Source organism: Anas acuta, chromosome 2 (genome assembly GCF_963932015.1).
Source record: "Anas acuta chromosome 2, bAnaAcu1.1, whole genome shotgun sequence".
NCBI lineage: Eukaryota > Metazoa > Chordata > Aves > Anseriformes > Anatidae > Anas > Anas acuta.
In genome coordinates, this window is record NC_088980.1 from 11276772 (window position 1) to 11297273 (window position 20502).

Genomic DNA, 20502 nt, shown 5'->3' on the forward strand with positions numbered 1-20502 from the left:
TGCAAAAGAAACCCAGTAACAACACAAGCCAGGTATATTTTAACAACTCTTACTTCAAAGCAATATATATGCTAGCTTAAGTTTTACCCTCAGAAGTTTCATGTGGACTTTAGGAGGTACATCAGTATGATACTCTATCATACCGAAAGGACCATCAATATGTTTTTTGTGCTATCTTCCCCAAATTCTCATCCTTCCCAAACAGTTTTAAGTGGTAGTTGTGAAATATATTAACATACATGCCAAACTTAGTATGAGATCTTGTTGGTAATTCACCAATTTGCTACATTTAGGTATATACATACCTAGATAAGCAGAACTCCAGTGTTTTTTTCAGTAATTCTCGTAGATCTTCCTGCCCCTCTGGCTGCAACTGTTCGTTTCCACCTAGAATTAAAAAAAAATAAAATTTAGTTCTGCTATACTAAATAATAGGTATTTTAATCAAGTCATCATATCTATTACTGGCTATCTGGTAAACAACTTTCAAGTTCAGTTAACATTTGAGTATTATAGTTCGCTACCCAATAAAACTGCAAAGGGAACACTTAATTTAAGACAAAAGAAAAACAAGTTCATAGAGATTTGAAACAGCTTTAGAAGAGCAGCTACAAACACATCACAGCAAGTACTGCATCTCATGTATGTGTCTTCCAGCCTTAGGAAACCAGCCAGTTTCTAGCTGACTAAACCCAAGAACACAGCAAGAAAGCAATGCAAGAGGCATAGCCATTGTTTCTTCTGTTCTTGCTCTAAATTTTTGATATACTAATTCAGAACAGGTTTTAAAAGTGTAGTTATGAAATATCAACAGATGTGATCAATTAACAACAGAAATGTAATCATTAGCCACCTCTCGTCAATGGAAAAGTTTTTTCTTATACCCAGAGGCTTCCAAATTATTGCATGGAAAACAATTTTTTTGTTCATTTTAGTTTGGATCCAGTATGCTGCAGTCAGTCAAGTGAAAGCTACAAGTGTCAGTGGGAGAACTGTTTAAAGATCAGAACTTTTATAAATTTCTAAAACCCACACTGGAGTGTTCAGTAACACGTTACACTATCAGGAATAGCGTGGCCAGCAGGGCCAGGGAGGTGATGTACCCTGTACTCAGCTCTGGTGAGGCCACACCTCAAGTGCTGTGCTCAGCTTTGGGCCCCTCACTACAGGAAGGACATCAAGGCCCTGGAGCATGTGCAGAGAAGGGCTACAAAGCTGATGAAAGGCCTGGAGCACAAGTCCTGTGAGGAGCAGCTGAGGGAGCTGGGCGCGTTTAGGCTGGGGAAGAAGCAGCTCAGGGGAGACCTCATTGCTCTCTACAGCTACCTGAAAGGAAGGTGTGGGGAGCTGGGGGTCGGCCTCTTCTCACAGATAACCAGTGATAGGACCAGAAGGAATGGCCTAAAGTTCCACCAGGGGATATTCAGGTTGGAAACAAGGAGACATTTCTTCTCAGAAAGAGCAGTCAGGCATTGGGACGGGTTGCCCAGGGAGGTGGTGGAGTCACCGTCCCTCAGGGAGTTTGAGGAAAAGTTGGACGTGGTGCTGAGGGACATGGTTTAGTGCATGACATTGGCAGTAAGGTGATGGTTGGACTGGATAATCTTGGAGGTCTTTTCCAACCTTAATGATTCCGTGACTCTAAATGTAAGTCAGCTAAAGCTATCGCACACAAACTATTACCCTCTATACCCTTCCCTTCTTCGGTAACTCCCATCCTTTTCTTCATCTCTCCTTAACCTTTCTTCTTCCTAATGCAACTTTTTATTTCCTGCCAGTATTGTCCTTCACATGTTCTATTTCAAGGTAGATAATGCCAACATCTGAAAAATATGTATGTTGCCAGCATTCCCTTTCCCCCATCTCCTTTTTCTTGCTTGGACAAAACCTAGCAAACATTATTCGATAAGACCAAAACTATATGCATTTTTAAATACAGTAATGAAGAACAGACAATAGTTGGAACCACCTATATGACTATTTATCAAATAGAATAGATGCAACCTGCTGTTCAGCTGCTTTATAACACTATTCAACTCTTGTAAGAAATTAACTACTTGTCCAAAAAGTTACTTGTCCAGTAAAGCATATGCAGATTAAGTTCTAATGTAAGTTGAGGAAAACCATTCCCTTCTAGAGCACTAGGCATCATCAATGTAATTTCTATTTGCCAGTTATTTAATATTCCACAATAGCACCTTTAAGTAGAAGTCTCAAAAGAACTTTGTTTTCAACACAAGTAAGAATGATGATGCCAGCAACTGTGTCTAATTTCAGGTGTCTTTATTCCAAGTATTATGGATGCTATTCTGGTTATTTAAAATACATGTTATCATCAGCTAGCCACAATAAATAAGGGGCAGACCTCTCAGGAATCTCAAAACAGAAACACCCACAGCACATTCTCCTCTTCTTCATCCCTTATCTCAGTTGAACTAGTAATCCTACACAAATCTAGCAGACCTTCTGTCCATTTCAGTGAAATATAAACATGGCTTAATCTCTGCACTAGTTTCCAGAAGTTTCTTAAAACATGCCATCTGGTATAGACTACAATTGCTAACGGCTGTACTGAAAAAAACATGAAAGTCAAAGAAATTACATTAAGTTGTTGCTTATTTTAGCATTTTAAGTATAAGGCTCATCTTTAAACACACTAAATTTATCACATTAATACTTGTGAAAGACAAACAGTATGTGAATTTCATCTCAGTGCCTGACCCAACTAGAAGCACACAGCATAGACAGGTGGATATCTAAACACAAGCATCAGCACTACGGACTTGCATTCAAAATAACATTTCAGAAGACAATATTCAGTTACATACAGAACCAGTTTTAACTTTTGGATGTATCTCATGAGGCCTATTCTCTTAACAGGAAGACTGTTTTCCAAACACGCCTGAGACCAAAAAGGAGAGTTTTTTTTTCCACTAGGATGCATTTACAGAATGCATATACTGAACAAAAATATGTATGTATGTATATATATGTGTGTGTGTGCGTGTGTGTATGTATATCTTTTAATGGATGTTCATTGTTCAACTCTTTTTTCTTTTAAATCAAGCCCAAACAAATATCAGCTTTCTGTTACCTGTCTGAGCGGTTTCATGCATAGACTCATACTCAGAATGATCGAGAGCCAAAGGGTTCATATCTGTCTGGTCTGACACCGAAACAGCTGGCGACGGCTCCTGCAGTTCTGTCAGCACTGCATTCTGATGCTTTTTGTCGCTGTCTCCATTGGCATCCAGTCCTGCAGTGGAGATCACAGGGGTAACATATTCAAAAATCTTCCTTCCAAGCACAGTAACATCATAGCTGAAACTAAATCTCAAGGGTCAGAGTTGCTTACATACTTGCATTCATTTTTTAAATACAAAATAAAAGTTGAAGAAGTTCTGCACTGGTTGTTAACTTTTGCTTGAGCAACAGCCTAGAGACTATGCTATTTATACCTTCTCGACTATGTTATTCGTACCTTCTTTACAGGAATCTGGAGGCTGGTCTGGTATTTCTTCCCACGTTTTGCTCACGCTACCATCAGTGGCACCACTTGCTTCCAAATGTAACATATGATTTCCCCACACCTTTGCATTAGGATTTAACTCAGAAACCTTGGCTGATTCCTACAAAAGAAATTTTAATTTTGATTATGCACTTTGTGGATACACAACATACATCTGTGTGCATGCACATACATTTCAAAGAATAGTACCCAGTGTACATCTTAATATGGTAGTGCCAGGTGTTTTCACACCCAAACATATTGGCTGAATTGACAATCCAATAGCAATATTAGATATAAAAACATCTGAATTGTGTAGGACATAATTCATTTTCCTGATTAAGAAACACCAGAAAATACTAGTGAAGCAGCACAAAATACAACAGACATTTCACTCTCTGCTTTTGACAGACTGATGCAACCTGAACTTACCCTAGACTTTAGGCAAGTCTTTAATACATATACACACGTTAACAATAACAATTTTATTTCATCTGCTTCTGTGAAAGAACAAAATAATAAAATATAAAACCATGCTTGGTTTTCCTTCGGACTCACATTAGTACATAAATAGTTTTAGGGAAGCATTATATAAAACTGTGTATGAGACGTTAACTACCTTTACTTCCAGAGAAGAAACATCATTAACAAAAAGTTAGGGCAGTTTTTTTTTTTTTTTTCTTCCCCTAGGCAAGATAAAAAGGAACAAATTACCAGTTCCAGTTAAACCATCATGATCTACCTCCTTTAACCTGGACTGGAAATTGTTATATTTAATGACAATATGTAGAGATATATAACCATTATATGAAGAGTTATATTTGCACTTCAGAGACTGCTCTCTGCAGTACCAACGTCTACAACATTTTTTGTAATAGTTTTCTCTTATTTTGCTACTGTTCAAGCAAAACACATTTTATTCCATGTCCATATCTCTGGTATGTGTTAACATGATTAACACATGGTGAAAGAGTATTACTGATGATATCACACACTACTTAAACTGATTAAAGTTTGTTTTGCAAATTAAGGGATACTAGGAATATCACATAGTTCAAGACAAACACTTCAGACCTCCACAGAGCTTTGATAATTCTGAACATTTGCACGCAGGTAAGTTATTATTGTGCATGGAAAACAAACCCAGATGGTAGGAAAATCTAAGGAAACTCAACTTAAAACACATGCATTGAACAGAGAAAAAAAAAGTATAAATGATGTTGGACATGGCTACTTGAATAGTAAGGATTCAAAGAGGGCAGCAAGTTCCACCAGTTTCCATTTTTTAATGCAAAAAGCTCCCCTAACAGATAAACTCAGCTGCTAGTGTGATCCACTGCTGGCACTGCAATTGCTGGGCAAGGTCAGGGCAGCTGCTGTAACGCGGTCGGTGCAGAGAGAATAATGCTAAGCATTGGCTCTGCTCAGAGGCAGAGGAAGAAGAGCAGCAGCTGCCACAGGTCGTGTTTTTTGCTTTCTTACCCCAGCTAGCCAAGATGCAGCCTAGCTCTTTCCCCATGCTTCTCCTGCAGCCATTTGTTTCTACAGCACTTCAGAAGAAGATCTCCAGAAGTGAGCAAAAGGTTTCCTAACTGCTATCAAGCAACAACTTTAAGATTTCAGGAAACCCACAAACATTTCTTCCTATGCAAAGGTAAAGAGCACTACTAACAGCCTCCCACATACTGCACTGTTCGTCTCAAGTTCATCGAGAACTGAGAATTTGCAATCAAGATACTTTACCCAAGGTTTAAGCTTTCATATGAGGTAAACAATAAAAAAGGAAAGGAAATGTCAATATTTAGTAACACTCTGTACTATTCTGTACATTGTTTAACATTACATTTTGCAAAGCAAAGAGATGGGTCAGTTTCAGGACAGAAGAAGCTCATATGAAACTGTTAACTATTTAAAGAAACCAAGGTTTGACTTCGTTTATTTCAATCTCAGCTTCAGTCTCAAGCTTTAACATCAAATCAACTTCTGCAGGATACTTACAAACTCATCTTCATCTTGCCATCCCCAAATACCAAAGTTTTCTGGTGCTAGCAGTTGATAAGGGTATCTTCCCATGGCATATGATGCACCTGTTAAATCCGCAGTTTTGTTCTGGAAGTTTTTGCTACCTTTATGTCGCCTGCCATTCTTTACAGTTCTGTCAGAAGTTTTATTATTCCATAAAAATCCCATCAGATATTGACCATTATCTGCAGCGACACAGTCAGAAAACAGCTGATGTGCCAAATCAGCACTGCCACCCTGCAGACTTACGAAGTGTGACCATATTTCAGCTTGGGGATTTTGTCTGTCCAGTGTGTAGGAGGAACACTCTTGGTTGCTCAATACACCTTCCGTCAGATCTAACACGCACCTCTCACTGCCTCCCTGAACTCCTCTGGCAGCAGCAGAGGCGCTGTGTATTTCATAGGAAGGAGTAGCAGCGTATTTGTCTACCTGCTCTGGGTCAACAAAAACTCCAAGCTCTCCATTGAAAACCTCGTGCTCTGACTGTTCACAGCTTGTGGTCAAGTCATTCGTTGGAGTGTTTAATACGTAACTGGTAATTTTCAGTTCAGTAGGCTTGGCTTCTAGCTGCTTTAAATTCCCAGCGGTAAAAGCTTCTGCTGTGCCAGCTGACAGACTAGCAACAGTAAGGTTTTCCTCCATTGAGAGCATACTGACACACTGCTTTGCTTCATTCTGAAGATTACGTTCATTTACATCACACACATTTTTTTCATGAGTTTCTGACTGTACTTCAGTAACAGGCCCAGAAGAAACTTGGGTGTTCCTGAATTCTGGCTCTGGGCTGGCACGGTTACATAACTGAGCCTCTTCCATCGGTTTCTGATGCACATGAGAATGTGAATTTTGACACAATGAAGGTAAGCAATCAAGGTCTTTACAAAACAGATTGGTATCTTCACAAGTTTTAGAGTCATTTATTAATTTCACACTCTTGTATATAGAACTGTCCAAAACTGCAGGTACAGCGAAACTAGAGCAAGTATTCTGATCACAAGTCAAGTCTTCATAGAAATTTAAGGTGTTGCTGTCATGACTAATAACGTTAGCATCAGAATTCTGTTTTACGTTTTCTGTCTTGTTAATAGTTTCATTTGGATGAACTTCAAATTTTGCCTGTTTCACAGATTCTATTCTATCCCCAGCTACTGTGGCCAAGTCAGCCCCTGCACTCCCCTGGTCTTCCACTGCACGGAAGGAGCACGCAGCCTGTTGTTTGTTTTGTCTACAGCTCGAGTCCACTTTATTCATATCCTCATGTTCCACAGACACAGAAGAGACACTGCTTTTGTTATCTGAACTTGAACAGTTGCATACTTCACCTTTATTCCCTAGTGACTGTTGTGAAACCTGGAATTCCAGGCTCTTTTCCTTTTGGAATATTTCATCTGTGCTTGTGTTATGAAGTTCATGAGATGCCAAAGTGCCGCTTTCCCATGATCGAGTTCTGCTCAATCTACAAGCTTCCTCAAGCACATCATCTTTTAGCTCAGTGCTACTCAGACAGACATCTTCCTGCATGATTCTTTGGCATACGATTTCAGTTGATGTCTTGGTTTCAGTACAACCCTTATTTTGAATTTGAATATCAGAATTTTCTTCCAAGGTTTCATGCGTATCAGTCATATTCAAAGTCTCACAGCTATGCAGAACTGTACCTGCGCATTTTGCTTTATCTTTCAAAAATTCTTCCAAAGTGCTGTGATGTTCGCTTGAGTCAGGAGCAAGCTTTTGACTATTGCAACACTTTCTTTGAAATGTTCCCTTTTCCACAGACGAGTTTTCTTCACTTGCTGGCTTTAGGCAGCATTTTTCAGCAAAGTTTTCTACATGTGGACTCACCAAAAAAGAATCATTGCCTGTTTCATGCAACTGTAATGATAATTTAAAGTTATCCTTCACATTCTCTACTACTTGCTTAGTATTTACTTCCTCTGCAACATTTGAGGGATGCATACTTACGATCTCAGAATCATCATTTTCCTCAATTTCCCCGGAATTGCATACTCCAGTGTTTAACAATACACTAGAAGTACCACCACCATTTTTCATGTTTTCTGAATTAGGGCTGCTTTGGTCCTCTTCAGCAGGATCCACAGTTTTTATGGAATCACAAGTTCCATTAAGTGATTCATTCCAACTGACAGCATTATCTGTGTCATATTCCTCCTCTTTTTGATTCTCAGCACCAACTTCATCGTATACTTTTGCTCTTAAGCCAACTGTTCCTATGCTGTCAGTGTTTAATGTATCCATCTGACACCTGTCAGCCAGTAAGTTATTGTAAGAAGACCGCGTGTCCATGCTACAATATTCCTTTGTTTCATTTTTCTGCATATTTGACCTGTCCTCTTTTTCACACACAATCAATTCTTTCTGTGAATTAAACTTAGCTTCCACTTGTGCTGATTGCTGCGCTGGAAATTCCTTTCCAGTGTCTAGAGGCTGTGCCATGCTGCACATTCCTTCGTCAGTAACAGCTGAGTTATCTACGTTTGCTGCAATCTCTTCATGCACAGTAGCTGGCACATCTTCGTCCCCTCGCAAATCTTCAGCATCTACAACACAAAGGCTGTAAAACTCCCTATCTTTTGAATGCTGTCTGTTGTCTACATCAAGATAGGAAAAGGTTGGAGACGTTTGCCTATGTGAACTTGAAATTTTTTGTGAGCTGTCACTCCCGTCATCTTCAACATTTACTACCGTTTTGTGCCGTCTTGAATGGTTGCATGTAACTGCACAATCATCCAGAAGATTTCTATTTAAGGAGATTTCATCCTGTAGGGCTTTGTCTATGACGGCCGGCACACATGAAGTAGAAATATGATATAGTGAACGCTGCTCTTCTGCAGCTACATTTTCATTATTACTATTACTTTCTATATTGTTCATGTACTGACCACTGCTATTATATTTTTCAGGTGCTCTTTTTTTAATAACCCCGTCTTTCTTCTCTTCACTTTTCCGCAGCTTTCTGTACCCACCAGAGACCTTCAAGAGGTGACTAAAGGAACTAAAGAAGCTTAAAGGTCTGTCATATGATCTCCTAGAGCTCTCACAGTGACTGTTCTCCACGCTTTTGTATGACTGATACTTTGCTTTTCTATCCCAGAGCCCAGATTTAGAATTTGACGCTGCGCAATCACCGGTACAAATGCACTCAGTGCCGGCTATCCCAGCCGCCCCGTTAACCGTCCTTCCCACTGTACGCGGATCCTTGCTGCCTACAGTTCCTAAAATTGAAGATAAAGTTTTACTTATCCTCGAGTCTGGTGCTTCCTCTTCCACAGATTTTTGTAACAAGCCAGTTTTCTCCTCATTTGTGCTGTTACTCAACTCCTTACTGAAGCAGCAGCCCATGTTCAATTAGTGTCAAAGGAGCCTTCTCATTGCAAATCACCTTCCCCTATACACTAAGCTAGCTTTCTACTGCTACTGAGGAGACAAGCCAACACCCAGCTGCCAAAAATAGCACTTTAAAACCATGCAGGGGTTCATATGTCAGTGCCACTCAAAGTCCAAATCCCAGTTGCTGAGCAATGTTTTAGTGTTTCATCATATGTGCTGCAATATTCAAGCCAAATAATTTTCCTAATGAGATTACAGTCTGTTTACAAGTATTACTAAGTCTTACGAACTTCCATTGTTTAATTTCCTGAAGGTTCCTTCATCCAAATCATTAAAATATTTAAATGACATCTTTCACAATGTTGGCGTGCCAAAAAAGCTGCCTGCCTGCGAGCTTAACGTGATTCCCACTTTCTATACTAGGAAAAATGCAGTCTGGCTTCACATGTTTAAACCTGATTTGAAGACTAAATTGGTGGAAGCTATTAGATCAAACAAGTTTTGTGCCATCTTCTCCTTCTCCTCCCTCCCCCTAGAGCTGAATCTACACCGAGATGACTTCTTTAGGAAAAACAGGCTAAAGATAGATAAGACCTCATGTATTCCATTGAACAGTCATTGTACGTTATCAGAAGCTAGTTCTGTTCCAGGATTTTTTTTATTGTTATCTGTGTGAAGAAAAAAAATCCCTCAGTGAATTACAGCACTGGAAGAGGCCTCACAATCATCTAGTCATCTTGTGGAACTGCAGCAGGATTAATTATACTTAATCTCCCCCCCAGAATTGTGTATTCTGCTACAAAAAACCTCTTAAGAATTTAAGAGGTAGTTTGACTAAATGCTGCTTCTTCCAGAAGTCTGTCACCAGTAAGTTTTGTTTATTGCATGTAAACTGACTTCCTTCTATCCTCCTGAGAGCATAGACCATCTTTCTGAATGCTTTTAAATGTTGGAGGACTTCTGCTACTCTAAGTCCCTTCATATGTTAAAAAAAAAAAAAAGTGATTCTCCTTCAAAAATAAAAGCCCAATAAAATACCCAAACTTTTCTGTTCTAAACAGTGTTGTTCTTATTTGCCCTTACATTACCTTACGTTATTTAGATCTCTTCTCAAGTCCATCAGTATCATTTCAAATTTGGAGCCCCTCCTTCAGAGAGCTTGCAGACTCTACCGCCACTCTACCCATCACTTAAAATATACCAAAAACACTGAGGAAGGCAGAACAACAGACCCTTGAAGTACCTATTTCAAATGTTCTTTCAGCTGGACATTGATCCGAGTGCCATTTTTAATTGGTTATGCACCTTATGGCAAGTTTAATCAAGATGTATTTGAACTAGACTTACAATTTAGCCTGGTAGTTTGCCTTCATTGTACTCGTACAGCAGCATAAAAGGGTACTACTGCTAATTGGAAGAGTTAACTTTCAAATAACTGGAACTAGATCTATTTAATTTTTACTGTAAACTATACTTGCAGGGTAATTGTTGCTTAACACATCTAGATCCATGCTTTAGTTTTCCATTTTATTTAAACATGATTGTCATTGTAACCTACTTTACAGCTGCTTTCATGGCAAGTCAAGTAGCCCACATAATAAGAGCTTCAGACATGATTCAGTCTTATTTAAGTGGTCTTTACAGTCCCTATCACTACTATATTGGAATTTTACAATATTTTGTAAACTAGTAATTTTTGTAGAGTTACAGTATTGCTAAATTCTAGAACTTCAGGATTTTTTTTGTAAACCAGAGAAGCCCATAGTCACTTCTTCCTTTCAACCTTCCTTACTTCCTTTTCTCCAACAGAAAAGCCTACTACTGTCAAGATAGTAGTACACGTAGCTGTTGCTTAATCGTAATTAAATTAAGCATTAGCTCTTCTTTTACTCATTCATGTCCAGCTAGTAAACAAAGTTCACATCTGCTTAATGAACCAAAAGGAAGCAAACTTTTTTTGTTCCATATTGAAGAGTGTGGGGGAAAAAAATGATGCTGCACTGAGCCACAGGAAGAAGTAGGCTGAATTAAAATCAGGTATAAAGCAGGAAAAAAAAAAAAAAAAAGGTCTTGCTATCCCAAACTGTTTTGACAACAATTTGCAAGTACAAGGTACCACTGCGCGAGTGCAGAAGCACTCTTGAAATTCAGATGTTTCACTTCAGACAGCCTCCACTGCAGTCACCATGAAGCACCCCTGTAGCAACAGTAGAGTTTACAAATTTAGCAGCATAAACCAGACTAGAGGTCAATTGTCCCATAAACCTGACAGGTAATACTTAAGGGATAACACCCTCCCCAGAGGTGAGAATCTGAAACCATTCACCTCTTTTCCTAATACAGCAAGAAATGCTATTGTTCTCTTCTCTGAAGCTTTCACAAGATATTCAAACATTTATTTCAATCATCTTCTTACCCTACTTCTCCTACATTCTGTACACAAAAAAGCATAAAGCTATAATGAAGCTGCCAGCATAACTTTTTCTCCCCAGACAAGCATTCTGCTTGCAGGACAAAGAAATCAAAGGAAATGATGTTCCAGATTGTGAAGCACAGGTTACTATATATTTAAATGCCCCATACATTCAGGTGCCTTTGGCAGACTCAGATTAGTACCTAGAAAAGAACCATACTGGCTAACTTTCAGGGGAAAACTCCTACTCACCACTAATCCTCTGACCATCAAAAAGATTACTGAATTGGCTACCAAATAAATACATTCCCACTCAGCAAGTCCACTTTGAAATCACAGAGTAACATGAGGAAGGCTACCCTGCTCCCCGGGGTTATCTAACACACACCGCCTCCCAAGCACCTGCAGCTATCCTGCTCTTAAGGATAGGAAGTCTGATGCATCATTGCTGCCATCTGCTGCATTTTTTTTTAATTCTCCCCTGGGATAAAGTTATTCAAGTTGCATCCAGCTTGATTCAGACTTAAAGCTATGCCAAGGCACTCCCCTCTTTAGCATTCCCTGGAACGAAGTGCGGGGAAAGGGGGAGGGGGTTGTTTGTAAGAGGTTTTGTTGTTGTTTTGTTTGAAGAACTGCCATGGGCAAACAATTCAGCTGCTTTTAATGTCTGTATAAAGCCTCATCAGTACTTCCAAAGTTTCTAACTTCTCAGAAAACTCTCTTGCCAGGTAAAGAAGTGGCATGATTTTCCCCTCTGTGATACAGCCATTACTAAGCACAAGCTTTCTGGAGAGGAACTGAGAGCCTCTAAAAGACAGACCTGGGCAAAGTCCACTTCTCTTGTGCCTTAACAAGCAATTCTGCTATCAGCTAATGGAGAGAAAATGGCAGAAGCAGTTCAGGCAAGCAGAAGGTTCTTCTGGTTTTCCCATACTCTTATGTGCAGAGGTGCATTCGGTACACGTTCCTCTGGATTTTATCTAAGCGCCTATAGCAAACACAAAGTCACATTTCTCAATACTGTTCGTTAACTTCCGAGACTCAATAAGTCTTAAAAGTCTTCTGACTAAGCTAACACCTGCACCTGACTTGAAAAGCACTACCAAAGCTAACAGAATTTGTGATTTAACGCTTCAGAGCCTGATTCAGTGGAGTGAGGCATTTACATTTGCCTTTTTTCCTTTTTCTTGCAATTTTGGTTCTCGTTTATTTCTCATATACTCAAGGTTTCCCTTCCCCATGTCACAGAACTGCTCTGAAGCAGCACTTTCACAGCCAGATTTTTTTTTTAATTAGTATTTAAGTCATATATCCTGCATACATCTACATAGGACACCAGAAGTCAACATGCTCATTAACAGGGGTATACCTCCAACCTACTGTCATTTCTACATGTCTCTATTAATGCTCTCAAGGAATAAGGGTTTAAATCTATATATAGACTATATTTTGAAGCTGATGTCTACAAGGCTATCTGTAAAGTAACAATAGCACAAGTTAAAACAGTCCTTACAACCTTCTGACATTTTAACTTTGTTTATCCTTTTCCTACAGTAAAGTCACGCAACTGTAATCGGTCCTTAAACAACTGTTACCCTACACTTGGAGGCAATTACCTGATGTCACGCCCACCACCAGCTACAGGAAAAGGGCAGAGCAGCATCATGACAGACATCGCAATGACACTACTGCAGGCTGCAGGAAGACAGCTGATCAGACTGCTTAGCTTCCCCCCAGTACATCAGGGTTAAGTGGACTGTTTAAATATGCACATTTTACACATCAAAGCAATTTAAAAATAGCACTAGAAGTCACCTAAATGTGCAGAGCTATTAAATACTTTTATTATATTCTAAATGTATAACTGTGTGAGAGGAAAAAAAAGAACACTGAGCAATATCGATGCTTCAAGATGTGATACTGCACATGTTCAGTTTAAGGTCTGATCCTCCCATCTCTTGTTTAAAGCTATTCATGACCTCTTGAATTATTAAATATCACCTACATGTTATACAAACCGTTACTTAACTCTTAATTGGCACATACTGTAGTGCTGTATGTTGTCAGATGGTCTCAGAATTATATACTATACTGAATTTTTGCTCAGGACCTTGTCTTAAATCTCATTTCCTCAGTCCCCTGTAAATTCTATCAGGCTTATTTTTGAATGAGTTGCAAAAGAATTTTTGAACATAATATAGTAGCTTGTAAGCCCAAGACATCCTTTCATATTAACTGCTGTGAAAAACTTCTTACCAAGCTACAGTCAAGTCCCATCTAAGTTTTCAAACTTGCTATTTTTCTTGGGCTTAGAAACAATGCTTTGATTGAACTTGTATTTACAGTAATTATGAACATTGGCAAAAGCCCGCAAACCACACCAGTTTGACTTTCCACTAATAGAAACCCCTGACAGCACCTGATAATTATTGAGTTAAAGACGGCATGGGTGATGTGCACATCACAATCAGACAGCAAGGTTTAGAAGACCCTCCTCTCTTAACCTCTTCCACTGGAACAAACATTTGCAGAAGCAGTTGCTGTTTTATGTCAATAATTCCTTGTAAAGCTTAATTTCAATGTCCAGATTAGGTCTCTGATTCAGCTGATCAATGAACAAAAATCCTTTGGTCCTTGGAAAGTGCTCTAGAGGCCATATTCAAATGACAGCACGTCAGGAGAAGAGTTTAGGGTCAACACACCAGGTAAGACTTTAACACTAAAGGTTAGGTGGTAGAGAGAGGTCATACAAGCTACCTCCAACACCGAATTTGGATCTCTAGTAGCAAAGGGTTACTGAGCAAAAGTTAACTAAGGAGTGAGTGAAAAGGGAGAGGAACATTTCCCAAACAGACTTCCCTGGGTCCAGTTCGACAAGGGCTTTCCCCAAACAGAATAGTTATCAGTATACCAAAAAAAAAAAAAAGAAGCTCCAGAGAAACTGTTGTTTGAAATGAAACACCTAGCGTACTCTGATAGATATTTAAAGACAGAAGACTGCCTCCCTCACCATCAGGTTAAGGCTCTGAAAATTGTTAGTAAGCAAATGACCTCTGTATCACTAACATAAGCAACCTGGCAAGTGACTTCTGGAGGGTTCCGTCATGAGTCACAGCACCAAAACTTGAGGCTGAAATCAGTCACTACTGACTATCTGCTCAGCGTTACTAACAGCAGAACACGTGTTAAGTTTAGATCCTGCCAAAGAAAGCAGACCAAATGTAGTGATAATTAGGAGAATTTAATATTTAAAGATACAATAACAAATACATTATATATTCCCTCTGGGGAGGTATTTTTCCAGAATCTAAAGAGCTGCATGAAAATTCCCAATAGAAATTCTGCAGCTTTCCTCCTGAAGTGCAGGAAAAACACTCAGACTAAGTATCACCTGATCCTCGTAAAACAGCATAGCCAAATTAGCTAGTGAATGTAATTCAGCAAATTTCTTTTAAAGGTATTAAAAAGGACTCCTAGAAATCTTGCCAGATACCATGGCAATATGGCTTCACATCAAATACACAGTGGAGAGTGGATCACCAAAGACATGTATCAGCCCTGTGGAAAGGGATCTATCTGGGAGTTTTGGTCGATGGTGAGATCAGTATGAGCCAGCAGTGTGCCCTAGAAGCCAACAAGGCCAGCTGCACCCTAGGTGCATCAGGCACAGCATGGCCAGGTGGTTGAGGGAAGGGATTATACTGCTCTGGTTTGAGCTGGTGCGGCCTCACCTTGAGCACTGTGTGCAGTTCTGGGCACCTCAACATTAAAAGTTAAACTGTTCAAACAAGGGCTACAAAGATGGTAAAGGGTCTGGAGGGGAAAATATATGGAGTGGCTGAGGCCCCTGGGTTTGTTCAGCCCCAAGCAGAGCAGGCCAAGGGGAGGCCTCATGGCGGCCTGCAGCTCCCTCAGGAGGGGAGCGGAGGGGCAGGCGCTGAGCTCTGCTCTCTGGGGACAGCGACAGGACCCGAGGGGACAGCATGGAGCTGGGACAGGGGAGGGTCAGGCTGGGGGTTAGGGAAAGGTTCTGCACCCAGAGGTGGTCGGGCACTGGGACGAGCTCCCCAGGTCACCGCACTGAGCTGCTGGAGTTCAAGAAGCATTCAGACAATGCTCTCAGACATGATCTGATTTTTGGGTGGTCCTGCATGGAGCCAGGAGTTGGACTTGATGATCCTTGTGAGCCCCTTCCAACCTTGGACATTCTATGATTCTATGATTAAACTATACCTCTATGCAAGCTAAGAGAAAGCCTTGCCTGCTGTTCCTTGTTTGTTTATTTTGAGGTCAGAGGGCAACTTCACTGAACTTGTAGCATGCACTTGCTAAATGTAATAGAATCACAACGTCAGAAGTTTTTCTCCTTTTTATCTACCACACCCTTGGAGAGATAAGACTGTCTTCGGAAGTTTTACTCAAACTATAACATTGTTATAGCTTGCAAATGACAATTTGAAAAACTTGGAAATGAAGTTCTGAAACAGTGGCAAAACACACACATGCATGTATACTGCTATGAAAGACACCTCCTTTAAAAACATGACAACGTGTATCAACAAGAATTCTGATATAACAAAACCTTGTGATATTGTGCATATAGGAGAATAGCACAATTTAAAAAAAAGAAAAAACTTGAAAACCACAGAACCCATTTTTTGGGAATAAACTATTCAGAAAAGGAAAAGCTTTCCTCTCAAAATAATAAGTTATTTGAAATGCATTATAGCTCTACGGATAGATTCCGAGATATCCATAAGAATATTAAAATAATGGATTCGTCTTCTGCTAAGAAACTGAGCAGTTTTCCTGAAACTGCAAGAAACAATTAGTCTTTCTCCAAGCATGAAAGAACTGAAATTGAGATTTAGATCCAAGTTTACATGTAGCTTTATAAACTTTTAAGAATACCAAATTACCAGAACTACCACCAAACCACCTGTAATACTAATGCACTTGTTAAAAGTGCACTGAAAGTTGCAAGTTTGTGGCAGATACTCTCTTACTCAAGCTTACACATTGAAGCACGTGGCAAAATAGCTTTCAGAACTTCAAGGGCTTCTTGGAATTAAGAACCTGAATAACCAAAAAAAGTTCAATTTTTTTTTTTGGCACAAAAATAGGCTCAACTTACACCTCTACTGTCAAATAGAAGAAATTTACGTCTAAGAAAGGTAAGACAGGTAAGAGATCCCAGAATAGCCAATATTTTTTTTTTGCGGGGGGTAAGGGGGCACAGCATACAGAATATCAGCTCCATTAGTTAAGCAAAACACAAGTCTGAAGTGTATTAGAAAACATTTCTTAGTGCTTGCTGCAAAGTCAGTTTAAGCAGCAAGCATCCATTAATGCACAGTGCAGATTAAGTGCCTAGCAGAATATGCAGTGAAACCAAACCCTTCAAGATGTTCCAAGAGAAAACATTCCTCCCAACACACAATTAACTATCAAAGATGAAAACATAACATTAAAAGTAAAGCTTATACACAAATCAACCTACTTGAAAACATCTGTAACATTTACTGCAACATATATTCACAGAGTGCTATACACTGTATTACCTGCCAAAAAGCATCCCATAAAGCAGCTTACTGGATGCTGCACAGCAACACCAAAGCACATGCCATTTGGCAAAACTCCTATTATAGGAGGCAATTTCCTATTTTTAAGGGTTTATGTTTTTTTCAGTTGTAGATACAGGACAAGTGCATTTGCTACATGTTAGTTAATCTGTGAGCCAGAACCCAAGTCAAGACTGGCAGTACAATTCCTGTATAGGCTACAAAGCCCTGTACCTTACAGAGTGAAACATGAGTTTGTTTATATTCTCTGTAGGGTTGATTAAAATTTAAGGCTCTTACCAGGTACGGAGACGTAGCCACCTTCAATAACTCTGTTCTAGGATTTTATGCTACAATATTACCATAGCCCACTGTCGTCTTTTAATCAAAGTTATATCTCAGATTGTTTTAAGAAATACTACAAAACCTGCTTCATGCAACACTTACGTGATGGGAATGCGTAATTACAATACTTACTAGATGAGAACCGTCTTTAACTTCTTGTACTTGCTGCACCTGCGGTTCAGCCACAACTTTAGTGTCCTGATCAGAAGTCATGAGCTGTCTGCTTTTTGGCTGCTCAGAGAGAACTTTACTGGTCACCTTTGGAAGCTGTGGAAAGACAAAGACAAAAGATTCTCTAAGCAGTGGTTGAAATTGCTGCGATTTCGTAGCCATTCCTGATGTGCCGTGCTGATTCAGACCAAAAGCCCAAAGAACTTCCCCACGACGCACTCATTATGGGTTCAGGGAAAATGTTAGGGCAGCAGGCACGGGTACAGCAACCTCGTAAACGCGCCCAGCTTCCAGGAGCTGCCAGCCCTGGGAGTGCAGATGAATAGCACACACAACACTTGCCATCGCACCGGGCAGGGAAATTCCGTGGGGAAGTTTCATTTCATTCTCACCTTCATTATTCAGAGTGGTTTTCAAACTATGACTTTTTTACACCACTTGGTAGGCTTACTCATTAAGAAGCATTCTAGTCACAAACCAACCTTTGTCTTCTCCAGCTACTCTGACAGTCACTTAATCTTCGCCAACTGCAAGAAGCGTGTTACAACACTTCTGCTCTATTAGTGACGCTCAACAAGTTGTTCTGCTCCATCATCCTAAAATGTTATTTTATTTGATTAGACAAGTGGAAAACTGAGGAGAGCTGAACGTCTGAGTGGCTTAGCTTTGAAATTCGAGACTATGACTTAATATTGTTATTTTAAACAACACCTGGTTGATAAGGAAAGAAAAGGTTCATTTAAATCAAGTTTCAAAAAGTAAATACTGGGAAGTAAAGCAGGGTAACTTTTTTTTTTTTGTTTCTCTAAGGACTACAAACAACTTCTAATATGCTTTTTGGTTTACATATGCACCCAGAAATTACAATTTTGCAGCACAGGGAAGATAACAGTATGATTCCACTCCTTAGCTGCTTTTGTGGTATCTTCACACCTAAAGATCGGAGTTAAAAAAGAGTATCCCTGTCAATCTATGCCTTTGCGGCCTTCTGTGGAATCCCTTTTTTCCATTATATTCTGAAAGGATTAAGTCTTTCATACAATTTGATAAGTTCCAAAATTTTGAAGTGCAATCATAATATTAATCTACGTAAGGGACAAACTGATCCATGTGTCTGTACACCAGTCATTCAGAAGAGAAGTTGTCTTGCCAAAGCTGTTGAAGAAAAACTGACATCCTGGGCAGGAGTAAACATTCAGCTTAGATGAACACTTGAACGTAGTTTCGTGCTATTGGTGTAAAGTCGACATAAAAAAAGCAAATGTTTTCAACAAAAACACATGCACTGTGTCACTGTTAAAACACCCAGAAGTTGTTTTTTTTTGAATGCTCTTGGACTAAAAGCTATTCAAGTACAGGAGAAATGAGTTTGACACGAAAAGCAAACAGAGGAAATAAACCATGCTGTCCCACACATACAAACATACGCAGAGCCTACATATGAGAAAGCCTGGAATTAATTTGGGATGCTTGTCTTTTATGAAATAAACAAAAGTCATCCTCAGGATGAAAACCATTCTTCAAAAGCTGGTAAGTAGCACGATTCTACATCGTCCAAACCCCGCATGGGAAGCTGTATGCACAGTAACCCTGCAGGTGTCCAAGCTTCTTGCTGGAAGCTCCTGTTAACTTCCAGAGGCTAAAACCATTTTCTTTAAAAATTTGGATTTTTTTTTTTTTAAACATAAGAACAGCACAAAACTTATTATGCTTTTCAAGCATGCACATTAGTCCTCAGCCACAAGCTAAGCCCTACAGAAGCACTACTGTATTTCAGTCAGTAATGACATTATCTCCTCTGCACGGCGATTCCCAAATCAATTCCCAAATCCCTCCATGTCACCTGCTGATCTCACAGCTCCTCATTTCCCTCCTAGGCTCAGCACGTCCCCAGTCACACCGCCACCTCTTCCACCCTCCAGTATGTCGCGTAAGCGCCAGCACTTTGTAAATCCGTCGATTGTGGAAGGAGAACAGCCAGGAACATGTGATTCTAACAAACAAGAGTAAAGTTCCACTACACATATGCTCTTTAAAGCATTTGCTGACTGGCCATCAAGCACAAAATATTCAGCTAAATCATTAATTTAGGCTGAGGGTAGACTAGTTGTCAGCCAGCTGATAGATAACAGATGCCTGCAATGTTCACATTACTGGTGGCTTGCCCAAGCAATCTGAAGTTGGAAGAACAACAGTGCACCACTCTGTTGCTTTTCAAAAGCCCTTCAGATGAGATTACACAAGACCCTTATCGCAGACTAGGCCTAGATTGAAGCTCTAGGTAACTTTGTTTGGATTGCTCAGACTAATAATTATTCTCATTAGCGCACATATTTGTTGTGATAGACATCACAACAAATCCACTGACCTCATGAGAAGTTATATCAATAAATGTACGGGTTTGCATTTTTGTTGTCACATTTCCATCATTAAGGATCAAAATGTTTCTCAAACCAAATAAAACATTATTATAATCTGTTTTAAGAGGATGTTCAACCCACCGTTTAAGTCCTATGCTTTTAACAACGCCCAGCTACTGCCTTTCTACAAATGCATAAACCACACTGAAAGATCCTGCAGTCTTCTTCCTTGAGTAGCCCACACTGCTTGAAGTCTGCGGCATGGCAAGTGCTCTGCTGCAAAATCCCATCTGTTCTGCTGTGCTTCAATACAACTTCACGTGCTGGGCTGTTCTGGAAAAGTTACATGCATGAACTTCACCACAGTTTCCACTCACCAGGCTCTTAAAGCATAAAGGCTGCATGACAGCAGCTGCCACGACTGTCATGTCAGAGAACACAGTGCTTGTGGAAAAAAGCAGCGTTATTTCACAGAGAAGGAAAAAAAAATAGGAATTAAAAGAAAAAAACATCACCAGATGTTAAAGGCTACTTCCAGGATGCTTTTAGCATGCTATTCATTAATACTGATATTGTTATAAATACCTTTGCACACAAACTTATTTACAGAACCAGCCAGTATTTGATAGTGCCAGCAACTCCAGATAAGCATTTATAGCTTAGAGTTTATTCCCTCTTGTAGTTTAATGGTCAAATTCACAAGTTTGACGTGGCATTTTAATACAGCAATCAAGTTTTTAATTCCATTAAGCAGCTAACTTGCCCACCACT

The 20502-nt window shown here is 39.7% G+C and overlaps 1 protein-coding gene across 4 annotated transcripts in view; it reads right to left on the reverse strand.

The window, feature by feature from the left end:
- LARP4B (La ribonucleoprotein 4B) overlaps positions 1–20502 on the reverse strand; it is a 57236-nt gene that overhangs the window by 21452 nt on the left and 15282 nt on the right. For 2 of the 4 annotated variants that reach the window (XM_068673483.1, XM_068673482.1), the window contains exons 2-5: positions 17333–17467; positions 3482–3629; positions 3095–3256; positions 306–387 (exon numbers count right to left, since the gene is read on the reverse strand). In XM_068673483.1, the coding sequence (XP_068529584.1) occupies positions 306–387; positions 3095–3256; positions 3482–3629; positions 17333–17413 (473 nt within the window). In that variant the 5' untranslated portion in view covers positions 17414–17467. Of the gene's footprint in view, positions 1–305; positions 388–3094; positions 3257–3481; positions 3630–5506; positions 9531–17332; positions 17468–20502 lie in introns of those variants that run through there. The other 2 variants (XM_068673481.1, XM_068673480.1) reach the window with 2 other exon arrangements.